This window comes from Haplochromis burtoni, unplaced genomic scaffold (genome assembly GCF_018398535.1).
Source record: "Haplochromis burtoni strain Fernald_Lab_line unplaced genomic scaffold, NCSU_Asbu1 Contig_396, whole genome shotgun sequence".
NCBI lineage: Eukaryota > Metazoa > Chordata > Actinopteri > Cichliformes > Cichlidae > Haplochromis > Haplochromis burtoni.
The window spans coordinates 361646-375209 of NW_024582757.1; the positions used below are offsets into that span (position 1 = coordinate 361646).

The window sequence follows — 13564 nt, forward strand, 5'->3', positions numbered from 1 at the left end:
GAACGTGTAAAGCGCTTTGGGGTCCTTAAGGACTAAGTAAAGCGCTATACAAATACAGGCCATTTACCATTTTACCATTTAAAAGAATTTATTACGTTATTGTCAGGAGTAGTGTTTGTTTGTGAAATTGTGTGTGTGTGTGTGTGTGTGTGTGTGTGTGTGTGTGTGTGTGAAATTGTGTGTGTGAAATTGTGTGTGTGTGTGTGTTTTCTTTTTTGGTTCTTTTTCCTCCTCAGCGCTGATGTGCAGGCAGAGCTGCATCTCTGAGCTACTGAGCTGCTGCCAAAAGACCTCAGGCTCCTGTCAGCCTGGACAGGAAGAGAAAAGTAGTTTCTCTGCATGCACAAGGTCATCAGGGAGGTGATTTCTGTTTTCCTTTAGGATTTGGAAGTTTTGTGAATGTGCTGCGAGTCGTCCCCCCCTCCCACACACACACACACACACACACTCTAATGAGGTGATGTAATCCACCACTTCTTATTCATAGTGACACAAAATGTTTCTGGCCTTCAGCAGTTTCCACTGAATTTCCACTGATGAGGGCCAGATGGCTTAAATTATTTTGTCTTCTGTGTAATAATGAGATAATCTCATTAAAGGGGCTGGGATTTAGTGCTTATTTAGCCCAGCCTGACCATCATGCGTTTATGGTATCCTACTACTTATTCTAAATTCATCATTAGACCTTCGAAGTAACATAAAGCACATGTTTTGTTTTTTCCTTCAGTCATTTTGAGATTCTTCAGGTTTTATCAGATTTTTATCTTGTATGAAAAAGTGTTGATCTGAATGACAAGTTCAGCTAGTTGGTTGTACCATTGAAACCAGGAACAAATTCATAATGCTTCAAGGTTTCTTAAAAGAGGATTTTGTTTGTTGTTTCTCTGAAGTCAGCAGCGTCATCCAAATAAAAAGATTGTTAGCTTAACTGAACAGAGTGGGTTGTGATATTTGGGTAGTAAAACCTTGTTCGTAATCTATTAATTGCACATTACTTGGTTTTTAGATTCAGGCACCACCTCCTGCAGGACGGTGCACCCCGGCTCCAGGAAGCTAAACCTGCATAAACTACTGCCTATGTCTAAATGCCAGCCTGCCCAACAGGACACTGACGTCCTGTATCTGTACCTCAACAGGTCATAGCTTTTTGTGCCAGAGAGAGGAGACCTTAAATTATATATCTGAGAAGCTGGTGCATGTTCTGTGGTCTCGTACAACAAAATAGTACTTTCCAAAAAAGCTTTAGTGACCTGCTCCTTTTAGTTTTCTTTCTCTGTATGTCCAGATTATTAGACTTCCTCTAATACCTAGAATTTCACCTCAGGTCCTCACTTAACCGATTATTTAACACCATCGACACAGTGTAAACAGCTTTGTTTTTTTCAAACGTCACATGTTTAGGCTCACTCTTGTGCCATAATGAAAGTGGGGGTGTAATAGATATTCAGTTGGATGAAATCTGAATGTTAAAAGTTCCTCAGTGCTTTGAGTCTTCTCTGTATGTGTGTAGTCCTTCACTGTGAAGTTAGCTGTAGATGCTGCATTTATCATCAGGCTGAGTCCCGATTACTCGTACCTGAGGAGACGTGCATCTCCTTGTTGGAAGCAATAAAGTTATATATTGGTCCTCGACTTCACGTGACATCCCTGCCTGTTGGCTCTGCACCCTTCACATCTTCATTAAAAAGACGAATAGGCAGGAAAGTGAAATCGAAGAGCCCGATGTCTCTTATTTCAGCTTTACCTTCCTGATATACCGAGGCAAATTGTCAACCTGCGGTCCACAGATTCTCCTGCACTCTCACCAAGAACAATTTTATGGGTTTGATTAAAATTAGCAAGTGTCGATATATCAAAGCAGCGGCTGAATAATAACTCAGTAATTGCTCCCTCCCCCCTGCTCTCTGCGGGGTTGGACTGGTGTTATCAGCTCTCAGTGTCGCTCCCTCTCTGCCTCCCGGAGCTGCCGATCTCTCCCAGGGCTTGTCTCTGTCTTATCTCGGCCCCGCACTTCATGGGGAGGAAGTTCTTAGAGGGCTGGGCCCGACAGATAGCGACTGACCTGTCTCTTCCTCTGGAGCGGTTTCTTTTTTAAGGAAGCTGCAATCTGCTAACTGAACTAAAAAAAAAGCTGACTAGATTAGCCCCCCCCCCCCAACCTCTCCACTGGTGCAGCAAACACACCCTTTACTGTCTGAGGATGAATGTATTTCTTCTTCTCTGCCTCTTCCCTGCCTGTCTGTGCACCTGTCTCTCCTTAATGAAGCCGGGAAGCTGCCCGTGGACTCAGGTGGCTCTTCTTTGAAGTTGCCGCCGACTGGGAGTTTGAACTTCAGGAAAGAAGGGCCCCTGTGAACATGTCAAACACAGAAAGCCTGACAGAAGTTAAATGACTCCCATAAACCTTTTGCTTGCTGCTTCTTCAGATCGAGCCTTTCAGTCTTTGCCTGTCTGATGTCTGCAGGCAGCCAGAGAAACACTGCACTTTGTTGCAAAACAGCTAATCAAGGTGGAGAATCTTTTGGAGTGAAAGCTGTTGAATTTCCATTGATGGTTTCCTTCTCCTGTCAAAGCCGGCACACGCTCCCGCTTCTTCCAAAGAAAGAAAAAAGTCATCTTTTGTTTCCTTTTATCAAAGCCAATCAGATTTTCTTTGAAATTTCTTTTCCAAAATTGGACTTTGTGCAACCGGAAGATTTGAGATACCGCTTTCCTTCATCGACACATCCTTCACAGGTAGGAGCGGGAGCGTGTCTCAGCCATCTTATGAAAAATGCAAATTGCTGTTTCAGCATCCCAGTGTTTCAAAATAAAGCGTGCTGAAATCTAGAAAGCGTATCGTAATTGAAAAGAAAGCGTGTGAAGGTAGATCGGCTTAAAGTGAGTTAAGCCTGTTAGCGTCTTATTAGAAGTCACAGTGCATTTTTCTATTTCTTTTTTTTAATTTAGCGATTTCCTCCTGATAGAAGATGCTTCACAGATCTTCCACAAGGAAGAGATTTTATTTATTTATTTATTTGTTTTTGCAAGCTGCCGTTTCCTGTTTCAGCCCTTTGGGATGGGGCGGCTGGAGTAAAAACGTGTGTTACAGCAAATCTAAGAGTGTCCATTCTGGTGTGTGTCTCTGTGACAGATGGTGCTGCTGACAGCGGGGAGCTCGACTTGAGTGGGATAAATGACAGTGAGATAGAGCTGGTACGTACCTGCTGCGTATGCAGCTCCAGTCACGCCGTACACACAACAGATTCACACATGCGATGTGCCTTCAATGCCCTGAAATCTTTCTCAATGTAGAAAATTCTGTTAGCTTTTCCTGTAGAAGAGTTAAAATCTCATCAAATGTTTTCTGCTATTGCAGAACTGTTAGCATGTAGCATGTTAGCTTGGTAAAAAATAGCAAAAAACTTGGACATGGTTCATTTTCAGAATTTTAAAAAACAAAATCTTAAAACTGTAAGGCAGCTACAGGGACAAGAAATACAAGACAAATCTTTGCATTGGACAGATTATCTCTTCACTCATCAATAATAATCATAATCAAATTGTGCGTGCTTGTCTACGGCTTCTTCTGTTGCAAAAACCACTGACTCTAATGTTGAATTAACCTGTTTGTTAGTGCTGTTGTCTTTCTAAGTCTTTGCTTGTTTTTGACTGGCTGCTTAAATGCAAAATAGACAAGCTGGATTGGAGGCCAGAAAAGCAACTTATTGCAATTTATATTTTTACAAAGCTTATCACGTCTATAACAGCCGTGCACATTTCAATCACATGTAGGAAACTCGACTACACGTCAATGACCTGCAAACAGCAACTTTCCTCTTTATATAGAAAATAGGAATCCTTCTAAAATGAAGACAAAATAGGCCTCAAAATGAATAAAAACATAAATAAAAGCGTGAGCCTCGCTGTGTAATGTGTTTATCTCAGTCAATAGAGTGCAAGCTCTAATGTGTTGTGTACAATAACATTGGATTCACAGGGTTATTCGCTGGGATGTGGGAACATGGAAGCACGTCGTTAAAGAGAAGTTTGACTCAAACTGTGTTTTTTTTTTTTTTAATGTTCAGTATGTTGCTTTCTTCTTTCTGATAAAATATGTAAAAACCAGGTTGGTTAACTGATGATTAAGCGCAGAGGTTAGCAGCAGGCTGTTTTACATTAAAAAACTGGGAAACTCCCTGTAAAGTGAACTCCTGCCTCTCCCTGTGCTCCTCTGCAGTATCTGCTGAGTGACAAAGAAGTCAAAATCAAGACGGCACTCTGGATGGCAGAAAACTCCACCTACCTCAAAGAGCAGAAAGGTACCTTTGAGTATGCAACACGATCTTAGTGTTTCAGTGGTGAAGTTAATGCTCATTCGTTGGTTTGTCCCAGAATCTACCTCCTACTTTTAGTCCTCTATCAGCCAAACAGAGCTAAACCTCCAAATGAACCTGAGCGTTCAGGTTGTGTCATATTTATGTGCACTATCTATAAGTTTGTATGCTCAGACTGTTTCTTTTATTTTCTTTCAGAGAAGGAAGCCAAGATAGCGAAAGAGAAGGCGCTCGGGATCTACAAAGAGAGAAAGGTAACAGCAGACGGTCTGAAAAACTGTGAGATAAGGGCAGGCATTTTTGTTTGAGCTCGCCGGGATGACAGAAAGTTTGTCTGAGGCGGTAAATGGTCAGGCAGCATTATTTATGGTTTTTTTTGTGGTCAGGCAGGGTGAGAGTTGATCAGTCAGACAGAAAATGGCCAAATGGGCCGTAACACAATTTGTCAGCCGTAAAAGCACCGGTCACATCTGATGCCGCATGATCTGTTCATATCTCCCAGCTGTCCAACCAGCGGCTGCCTCAACTTTGACCGCTTATCTACTTGAAATCTGCACCCTACACAATCCTGTCAAAAAGCCGCTCATTCTTCTGCTTCGGCTATCGGTCTGTGCGCTAGACTCATTGTGCCTGAAATGTCTCAGATTGTTCTTTTGACAAAATGTTTCAGACCCGAAAGAAGAAAAAACACCTGAAAAGTACCACAGATATTAGTTTGCCTGACTCATTTTGCAGAAGGATCTGTTTAACGAACATCATTAAAGCACCCATATTCCCTGTCACACATATTCACAGGTCACTTTATTAGGTATACCTGTTCAGCTGACAGTACAAATATCTAATAAGCCAATCATATGGAAGCAACTCAATGCAGTTTGGCATGTAGGGAAGGTGAAGAGGACCTGCTGGAGTTCAAACTTCAGGATCACAATCCGGTTGTTCAGTGATGACGCGACGAATCCTACTTCCGGGCCTAAAGTAGTCTGCGTTTAATATGGCTTTTGTGTTGTTAACATGTTTAATGTTATGTATTTTCTTCTATTTAATCTCAAAAAGCTCCTAAAACAGTCAGTGATCACTGTTGACCTCCCTCGGCTTTTATTACCGCTAATCATTTATTTAAGCTCAGTTTTTAAAACCTTAGGATGTAACTACAGCCCAGCCCATGCAGCAGTATATGAATGACTAACCTCGTATTGTGGATGGATTATCTCAGTTGTTCTCCTGGCTGAAGTTTGGTCCTTTTACAGCATCCTGCCATGCGATTACATTTGTTCCTGACCACCGAGAACACTCACGTTAACTTTTATCGAGTGGAAAAAAAGTTAGCTTGTTTATATTATGCTAACATAGCTGTGTCGCTAGCGGTCACGTAGCACATCATTATATACCAGCTAGCCAAACTTCAGTAACCCTACAAACGTCACTGCTGTTTAGTTTTCTGTCTTCATTTATGTTGGAAGTGATAACAGAGCTGTACGTTTTAATTTGTTTCCAAAACCCCGCAGTCAGGACATGCTATATTGTATTTAGATAGAAGCTAGCGAGCTAACTCCCTGCTAACTTCTAACTCCGTTAAATGTCATAAATTCCGTTTTCATGGATGCCTGGATGTTAAACTCAATTGTTACACCTGGTAGAGCAGAACGCTGATCATTTTATTAAAGATGAAAGACTTTAGACAGTTTTTCAACTCTCAGTAATGCCATAGTGATCGTTTGATATATGGACCTGCAGCGGAGTTTAGGTCCAGACACGCTAGTGACGTCAGACTGAACAACCGGATTAGGAGCAAAAGCGATTAAAAGCAGCATAATTGTTGATGCCACACAGACTGCTCAGAGTATTTCAGGCAGAGGTCACAGGCAATGGTTGAAAAAGAGAAACTATCCTGTGAGCAGCAGTTTTCTTGCTGATGCCAGAGGTCAGAGGAGACTGGCCAGACTGCATTGAGCTGACAGAAACAAAGGTATGCAGAAGAGCAGATGGGCAGCAATGGCAGAAGAGCACGCAGTGTGCCACACCTGTCAGCTGAGAACAGGAAACTGAGTCCACAGCTGGCACAGAACCAAAAATGAGCAACAGGAAAATGTTTCCTGGTCAGAGTTAAACAACATGAAAGTACAGATCCATCCTGCCTTCTATTAACAGTTCATGCTGCTGGTGGTGCAGGGGTTTGTTGAGTTGTTCTGAAGGCAAAAAGGGGGCTTGTTGATCTGTGTGGTGTCACTGTACACGGTTAGCCAAAATATGCACACTCTGGCTCTGAGAAGCCCCACCCACTGATTGGCTGCCCCTCATAAAGCTTGTTTACAAGGGACAGCCAATCAGAACAAAATGGGATTTAAATCGAGGGGGAAGGAAGCTAATTTGGCTCCTTTCAGAATAAGGTAAATACAGATTATTATTATTATTATTATTATTATTATTATTATTATATAGATTATTATATAGAGTATTATATAGAGTATTATAGATTAATACACAGATTATTTTGAACTGTGAATCATGCAAACAAACTCTAGTAAAGTTGAGGAATAAAAGTAGTAAAGTTGTGTGGCTGGAAATAAGGAAAGTGGTCTCCTATAAAGTTTTAGTAATGCGTGTCCCACATACCTCAGGAGAACTCCTGCAGGCCTGTAATAAGTGCCTCAAACTCTCAGGCCTAAATGCCCAACTGCACGCCACGCTGAAATGATCAGATAAAGATGTAAACAGTTGGATGGACCCCTGCAAACTTACCCCATGTGTAGTAAGTTTGCAGATTCAGCAACATTATTTCAGCCTCGTCACATTTCATTTTTATTCTTGAAGCACCTTTTGACCCTCCAACCATCAAAAAAAAAAAAAAAAAAAAAAAAAACAAAAAAAATATATATATATATAATATATATATATATATTATATATATATATATTATATATATATATATTATATATATATATATATTATATATAATAATATATATATATATATATATATATATGATTTTATTATTTATTTATTTATTTTTATTTTAATATGTCAGTACCTCAGTACTGTGTGTAATCTGCATGCAGTCGTTAAACCTGCCCATCAGGTTTAATGATTCTGTGCAGGCAGATAATCATTCAGGCAGTAATTTATTCAAAAGAATATCGCTGGAGCTGCAGTTTGTCTGTGAATTATTTTCTGTAGGTTTTACTTGTAAGAGGAACAGTGAACAAAAATACATTAAGATGCAAAAGTTGAGAAAAGGGGATATGTTACTGCCCAAGGTAATGTAATTAAGTATCACTAGAGTCTGACCAATACTCCAAAAGCCAATTTTTCAGTGCTTAAACCAGTCAAAAGCATCACATTCTGAGCAGTGAAGAGCTTAAACCTGTCAGTCTTTAGCGATAAATGACTGAAGTAGAGTCGATGCATTAAAAACTGCAAAGTGAGATGGACAGTGAGCGGTACTGTGAGCCAGACTGAGACTAAACACAGACAGACGGGCAGTAAGTCCTGTGGAACTGGTTTCTTCTCATTTGCCATTACTGGTTTTGGCTCAGCACAGGCCCTTTGTTAGACCCAACATCTGTTCACTGGTTTTAACTAGCTGGATTAACTGCAGTGGAACAGATCTAATGAGACACGCAGCCTCCCGACAGCTCTTATCCAACCAGCAGCAAACTGTCACATCACTGACAAATAAGTGGCTGAATAAACAACAGGAAGAACATCGTATTGATGCACAAAGGATTTGAGCATCCTTTGTTTCTCATTTGGTAACCGTTAATATTCTGTGTTGATTAGCTGCTGAATGGGGAAGAGGGGCTTTCAACTGATCACATCAAGTGTGTAAAGAAACTTGTTTAAAAGTGTGTTTTTAAAAGTTTTATGGAAATCTCTGCTGATCTATGTCATAATTTAGAGAGGGGGTCAAGGTTAATGCAGAGTAACTGAAGCTGGGTGATAACCTCAATCTGGTGTCTTAATTGAGATAAACTGCATTTGTACAGAAACACGTTTATATTTGCCTGAAAAGCTGTTCTTTAGTCTTACCTTTAGAGGGCAAATCCTCCATGGGACCCAAATTCTTTAATATAAAGACAAACTGTTTTCAGATAACATTTGAGCTTTGTCTGGTTCAAAGAACTGATTGATCAGGACTTGTTTTGAATGTATGCGGTCCTAGCCAGGACAAAACTTTAATTTGGGCCTCCAGGAAAAGTCGCTTCTGCTGAGGGAGTAACGACTAATGAGCCCTTTAAGCAACAACCTGTAGCTTTGAATTTTTCACCCCAGCAGTACAGGTCTAGGGGTGACGATGTTGGTTCACTCCTGTGCACTAATTGGAAATCAAACAACAATTTGACTGGTAACCATGACGACATTTTGTACATCCTTGATATTATTTATCAGCCCTGAAGACCATTATTTTTAATGCGCGAAATATTCACACAAATATTATTTGTCCGGTGTGTACAGGTCAATGTTTGCATACTGATACATTACAGTAATTCCTGCTAAACCTAAATCTGCATAAAATAAGTGTCTTAGCTTGCTCATATAAGCATGTAGCTAAGCCAAATTACAGCCCACACATACCTGGTTAATCTGGAAGCAAATACTTTGTTTTGCTGTAATGTGTTTTCCAGATGTTTTGCAGATTATAAAGTGTCCTTGTTTTATGAGAGGCGATGTTAAGCTTTAGTTTTGTTTGAAATCCCGACAGCCAAGGGGCCCCAATAGGAAACATGCCCCGATCCGAGCTAACACGGCTGACGAGGCCATTGAGAAGATGCTGGAGCAGAAGAGGATCTCCTCCAAGATCAACTACGACGTCCTTAAGGACCTCAACGTCAAGCCCTGCGCCAGCCCAGCTCGCAAGGCTGAGTCCCCAAAGAAGGAAAGGCCAGCCGCCAAGCTGGCCGGACGCAACCGAAGACCCGCCCAAACTCAGCTCAGCCTCAGCACGCCTCTCAGTACTCTGGGAAAAAGGTTGGTGGAAAACCTGGTTTCTAATAGTGAGCAAAAAACATTAAAACAAAGATTCCTGAAGCCTATCAGCAAACTGCCCACTTCTTAATGGACCTCTGAGATTCTGGCTTTTAAAGCAGAGTACACATAGAAGGAACTTAAATCAAATTAATATATAGTGCCCGCTCTTTGCCTTTTAAGCAGTACTGTTTCTTTCTCGAGGGATTTGGCAGCCTTTGAAAAACTCACTACAGGTCTGCTTCTGTAGATTTACAGCTTGTCAGTGTCTTCTCTTGCTTCACCTTTTCCCAGGCTGACTCCAGAAAGTTTAGATCCGACCTCTGTCGACCTGTTACAAGACTCCTTTTTATATGACACAAATCCATCCCACAGATTTACCAAACATTTGTTGAATGGTTCAGTATTTATTCACGTAGAATCAGAGTAACAAAGCATTTTCATGTTTCCCCAATATGCTAGAATCACAGTGAAGATTAAAACGATTGGGTTACTGATTTGGTCGCTCAGTTATGCTCCAGCTATGACTCGATTCTGCTTGAAAAAAAAATGATTCATGTGGTGCCCACAGACCACACTGATTCCTGGCAGTAAACAGCCATTTACAGGCTCTGACGACTGCGTTTGCCAACCACAGAGGTCCCTCTGAAAGCCGGCTCAGCTGTGATGCTTCTCTGCTACATGTGCTGCAGTGTGCATGTGTAAACACTGGAGCTGGAACCATTGTCGTGGACGCAATACACAACTGCACCATTACACCGGCATCTTTTTCTACATTATGGTCTTTAAAAAAATGATATTGATACATATCAGTGACATGTTTCATGCTCGTCGTACGTTTCCCAGAACTCTCAATCATTTACATAAGATTCCTACTTTGTTTGAGTGTGTGTGTCTATTATCTTGTAAGCATATTAAGCAGCTAAAAAAAGATCTCTTGATGAGAACAGCTGTTGTGCCAGCCACTATGTCATCTGTGGGAGGCTCTTTTCCAAAAACATTGTGTGGATAGTGAATTAATTGTAATTTTACCTGCTCGCGTTAACGCTCTCACCTGTCATAACGGCTAAAGAACATGGATCCATATTTACTTTTGTTTGGATCTGCTCAGCCTCCTCTTTCACTCCCTCACACCATTAAATAATCTGGAATGCAAACAACAGATGCTCGATTGAATCAAGGCGAGATGGATGGGAGAGTGTTTGCTCAGGTCTGATCGGCACCAGCCGCTCCTCGTCTGCCACCGAGGTCAGACTCGGCTTTTTGTTTTCCTGGAACAAGGAGGAGAAACTGCCTCATCCCGACTCCGCTCGCCCCAAAATAATCACCTGCGACAGGAGGACAGATGTTCAGTCTTCTGTTATCCTTTTTTTTTCTTTTCCCCTCGACTCCTGTGGGATTTACCGTATTTCTTTCTTCTTTTTTTTTTTTCCTTCAGTGATGCACCTTGTCTGCCAGGATTTGTCCCTTAGCGGTTGCTCACCACCCCCCACTCCTTTCGTGACATGCATTCACGGGACTGATCCACACTGATCCTTTCAGACGAATTTAATGGGTTTTCTGCAACAGGGAGAAAAGCTGAGGGGCTTTTTCCCCCCACTTTGTTTGGTAGTGGGGGAAATTGGTTTCCTATGGCTCTGTTTTTAAAACTCTTTCAGTTAATGTTGGTTTTAGGTGCCATCTTGAAGCTTTATAGCTCTCCTATAGAGGCAGCTGTTTGGTGATTAAGGGGATGTAACCCCCCCACAAGTCACCCCCTCCCAGGTTCTGTGGTTAGGTGAGCTCAAGTCATCTGGTTGCAGTTTGCTAGGCGTTGGTAAAGCCTGTTCTGGGCTCTGCGATAATGCGCTGCATTTGGTCTCAGACCCACAGAGGAGTTCAGATAAGTATGCTGGTTATTGCAGTCGGGAGCCTTTCAGAGCCCGTTTCTTTTTTAAGTCAAATAAAATATATTTATAAAAGACTGCTTAACAAAATGGGTTTGTCACTTTGCTCTCTACAGAGTGATGGGGGATGTAAACACACATGAAAACAGGGGAAGAAAAACATTACAGTCTCTTAAGATTTGAGGCCAAAGCCTGCGAGTGGAAAGCGGGTCATGGAAACAACAACAACAACAGCAGCAGCAGCATAATCTGGAGGCAGATATGGAGATGGGAGTATTTCCCTGAGTTTCTTCTGTCTTTAATACTTTATTCTTTATTTTGCGATCATGTGTTTCTGTGCAGCGTGTTTGACTATTAACAATCGGAGGATTAACCCAGAACACGCATAAATAAATAAATGAATACATCAATAATGGACAAAAACTGAAGCATAAAATACAAATTAAAAAATGCAAATAAGGAATAATCTACACTGAAATCTGATGTAAAGAGACTAAAAAATGAAACTGAAATAAAATATAAAAACATGAAGATGAACCTAATATGCTCATCTCTGATTCTTATTAAACTTGTGTAGCTTTGAACGATGTGCACTTCAAAATGATGCTTTTTTTGGCTCCTCCTCCCTTCTAAACAGCTTTCCTCTAATTGGCTGCACACGCAAACAGAAGGTTTTGAAATCAGTCGGATGAATTCGGTGCTCGCAGTCAGTGCTGCTTGTCTGACATGACCACATTAGAGATATGTGCTCGTGCTGTCATCATTACAAATGACCGAGTCGAGACGACTGTCTCAAACGGATCGCTCTGAAGGTTAAGATTACTCATACATGCACTGATCTAATTATGTGGAACTTTGGCCAAGGTTAGGCTTCAGGTAAACAAACACATTTATCTATGCCTAAGCACTTTCTAATACAGACAAACACACTCTCCAATGAATGCATTGGGGGCAACTTGAGTTTCAGTATCATACCTAAGGATAATTCGGCATGTGGACCGGGGAAGTCAAGGATCGATGACCTTCTGATTAGTAGATGTCCCGCTCTACTACCTGAGCCATAGATGGAGGGGAAAAAAGCACAATTGGTTAATTAAAAAAAAAAAAGAAAGTGACAGAAAATAACAATGTGAGGTTACAGTTTAATACAAAGTAGAAAAAGGAAAAACTCAACATAAGCCTCCAGTTGTTGATTAAATCAATAGACAGCCACTCTCTCTGGCAGAAACAGCAACCACTCCCTCTCTGACAACATGATGGATGACACAAATTATGACACATTATAGCTTTTCCCATTTATAGGATGGTAATGTGATGCATTAGTGATCATTGTGGGGAAATTGCTTTTGTGCTCACAAGCCTCCACGGGGAGGTCAGAGGTCAGGATGGTGAAGCTGCCAGTGATTCAGTGTCTTGCTCGAGGACACTTCAGCCTCTTCACGCACACGGACACTTCACTGTATCTCATTCATCCTAAAGACAATGCTCAAGGACAGAGTAACTCTGAACGATGAAATGAAAACAGGTTTTTTGAATTGGGTCTTCAGTTACAATCAACAATGAAATGATCTTTTTTTTCCTGTTCATTCCTGTGCATCATATATCCTGGAGTCATGCCGGGTCAGGTAAACAGTTTCAGTCAAACTAAAAGGTGCTTATAAAGGCCGGATCATGTTTTCATGTTTAAGAGCATATTAATAACACCTCAGAAGAAAAAAAGTCCTATAATTTGTGTCAGTGTAGTTTGTTGTTGTGTCTCAACAAACAACTTGCTTGCACCTGAAGATCACTTTGAAAGCTCTCCTCCAGAGTGGAGTGTGAGACGGCATATACCCCACAATCACTCAAGGTTGAAGGAACACTTTAAGTTGGTAGTAATAGCATGTGTGAGAAGAAAAGGAAAGCTTGTTGCTTTGTGGACATGATACACCAAGGCAAGCAATCACTCTTTTCAAAGAATGACTGCTGAAAACTGTGGTGGCCCTGAGAGGTCAAACACAGTGCAACTTGCAAAACATCAGTAAATAGAGAACTGCTGCAAAACCACACAAAACACAGTGGAAGCTGAATAAAACACTATGGAAATAGAAAAAAACACACAAAAAACCCCTAAAACACAACAGAAGTGTTTTGTGGAGAAAATAACAAGCTAACAGTAAACAGCGAATAGCAAACGTGTTGTTTTATTTGACTTTGGTTGTGTTCTGTGAGCTTTAGCAGCATTTTTCTATTCGCTGTCACTTCCTTAAGTTTCGGTGGGTTTGACCTCTCAGGGTCACTGTAGAAACACTGATTTTTACCTGTCAGGGAACAGAGTTTTGTGACTATACGATGCTACTTTTTGTCACTTGAGTCTGTTAGTTTTGACCTGAACTAATTCAATACCAAAATGGCAAA

General features: G+C 41.1%; 1 protein-coding gene across 2 annotated transcripts in view; it reads left to right on the top strand.

Annotated features, from left to right (window-relative positions):
- LOC102302709 (transcription factor IIIB 90 kDa subunit) overlaps positions 1-13564 on the top strand; it is a 124267-nt gene that overhangs the window by 68579 nt on the left and 42124 nt on the right. For both annotated transcript variants that reach the window (XM_014340700.2, XM_042212863.1), the window contains exons 13-16: positions 3134-3195; positions 4220-4301; positions 4515-4570; positions 9019-9284. In XM_014340700.2, the coding sequence (XP_014196186.1) occupies positions 3134-3195; positions 4220-4301; positions 4515-4570; positions 9019-9284 (466 nt within the window). The remainder of the gene's footprint in view (positions 1-3133; positions 3196-4219; positions 4302-4514; positions 4571-9018; positions 9285-13564) is intronic.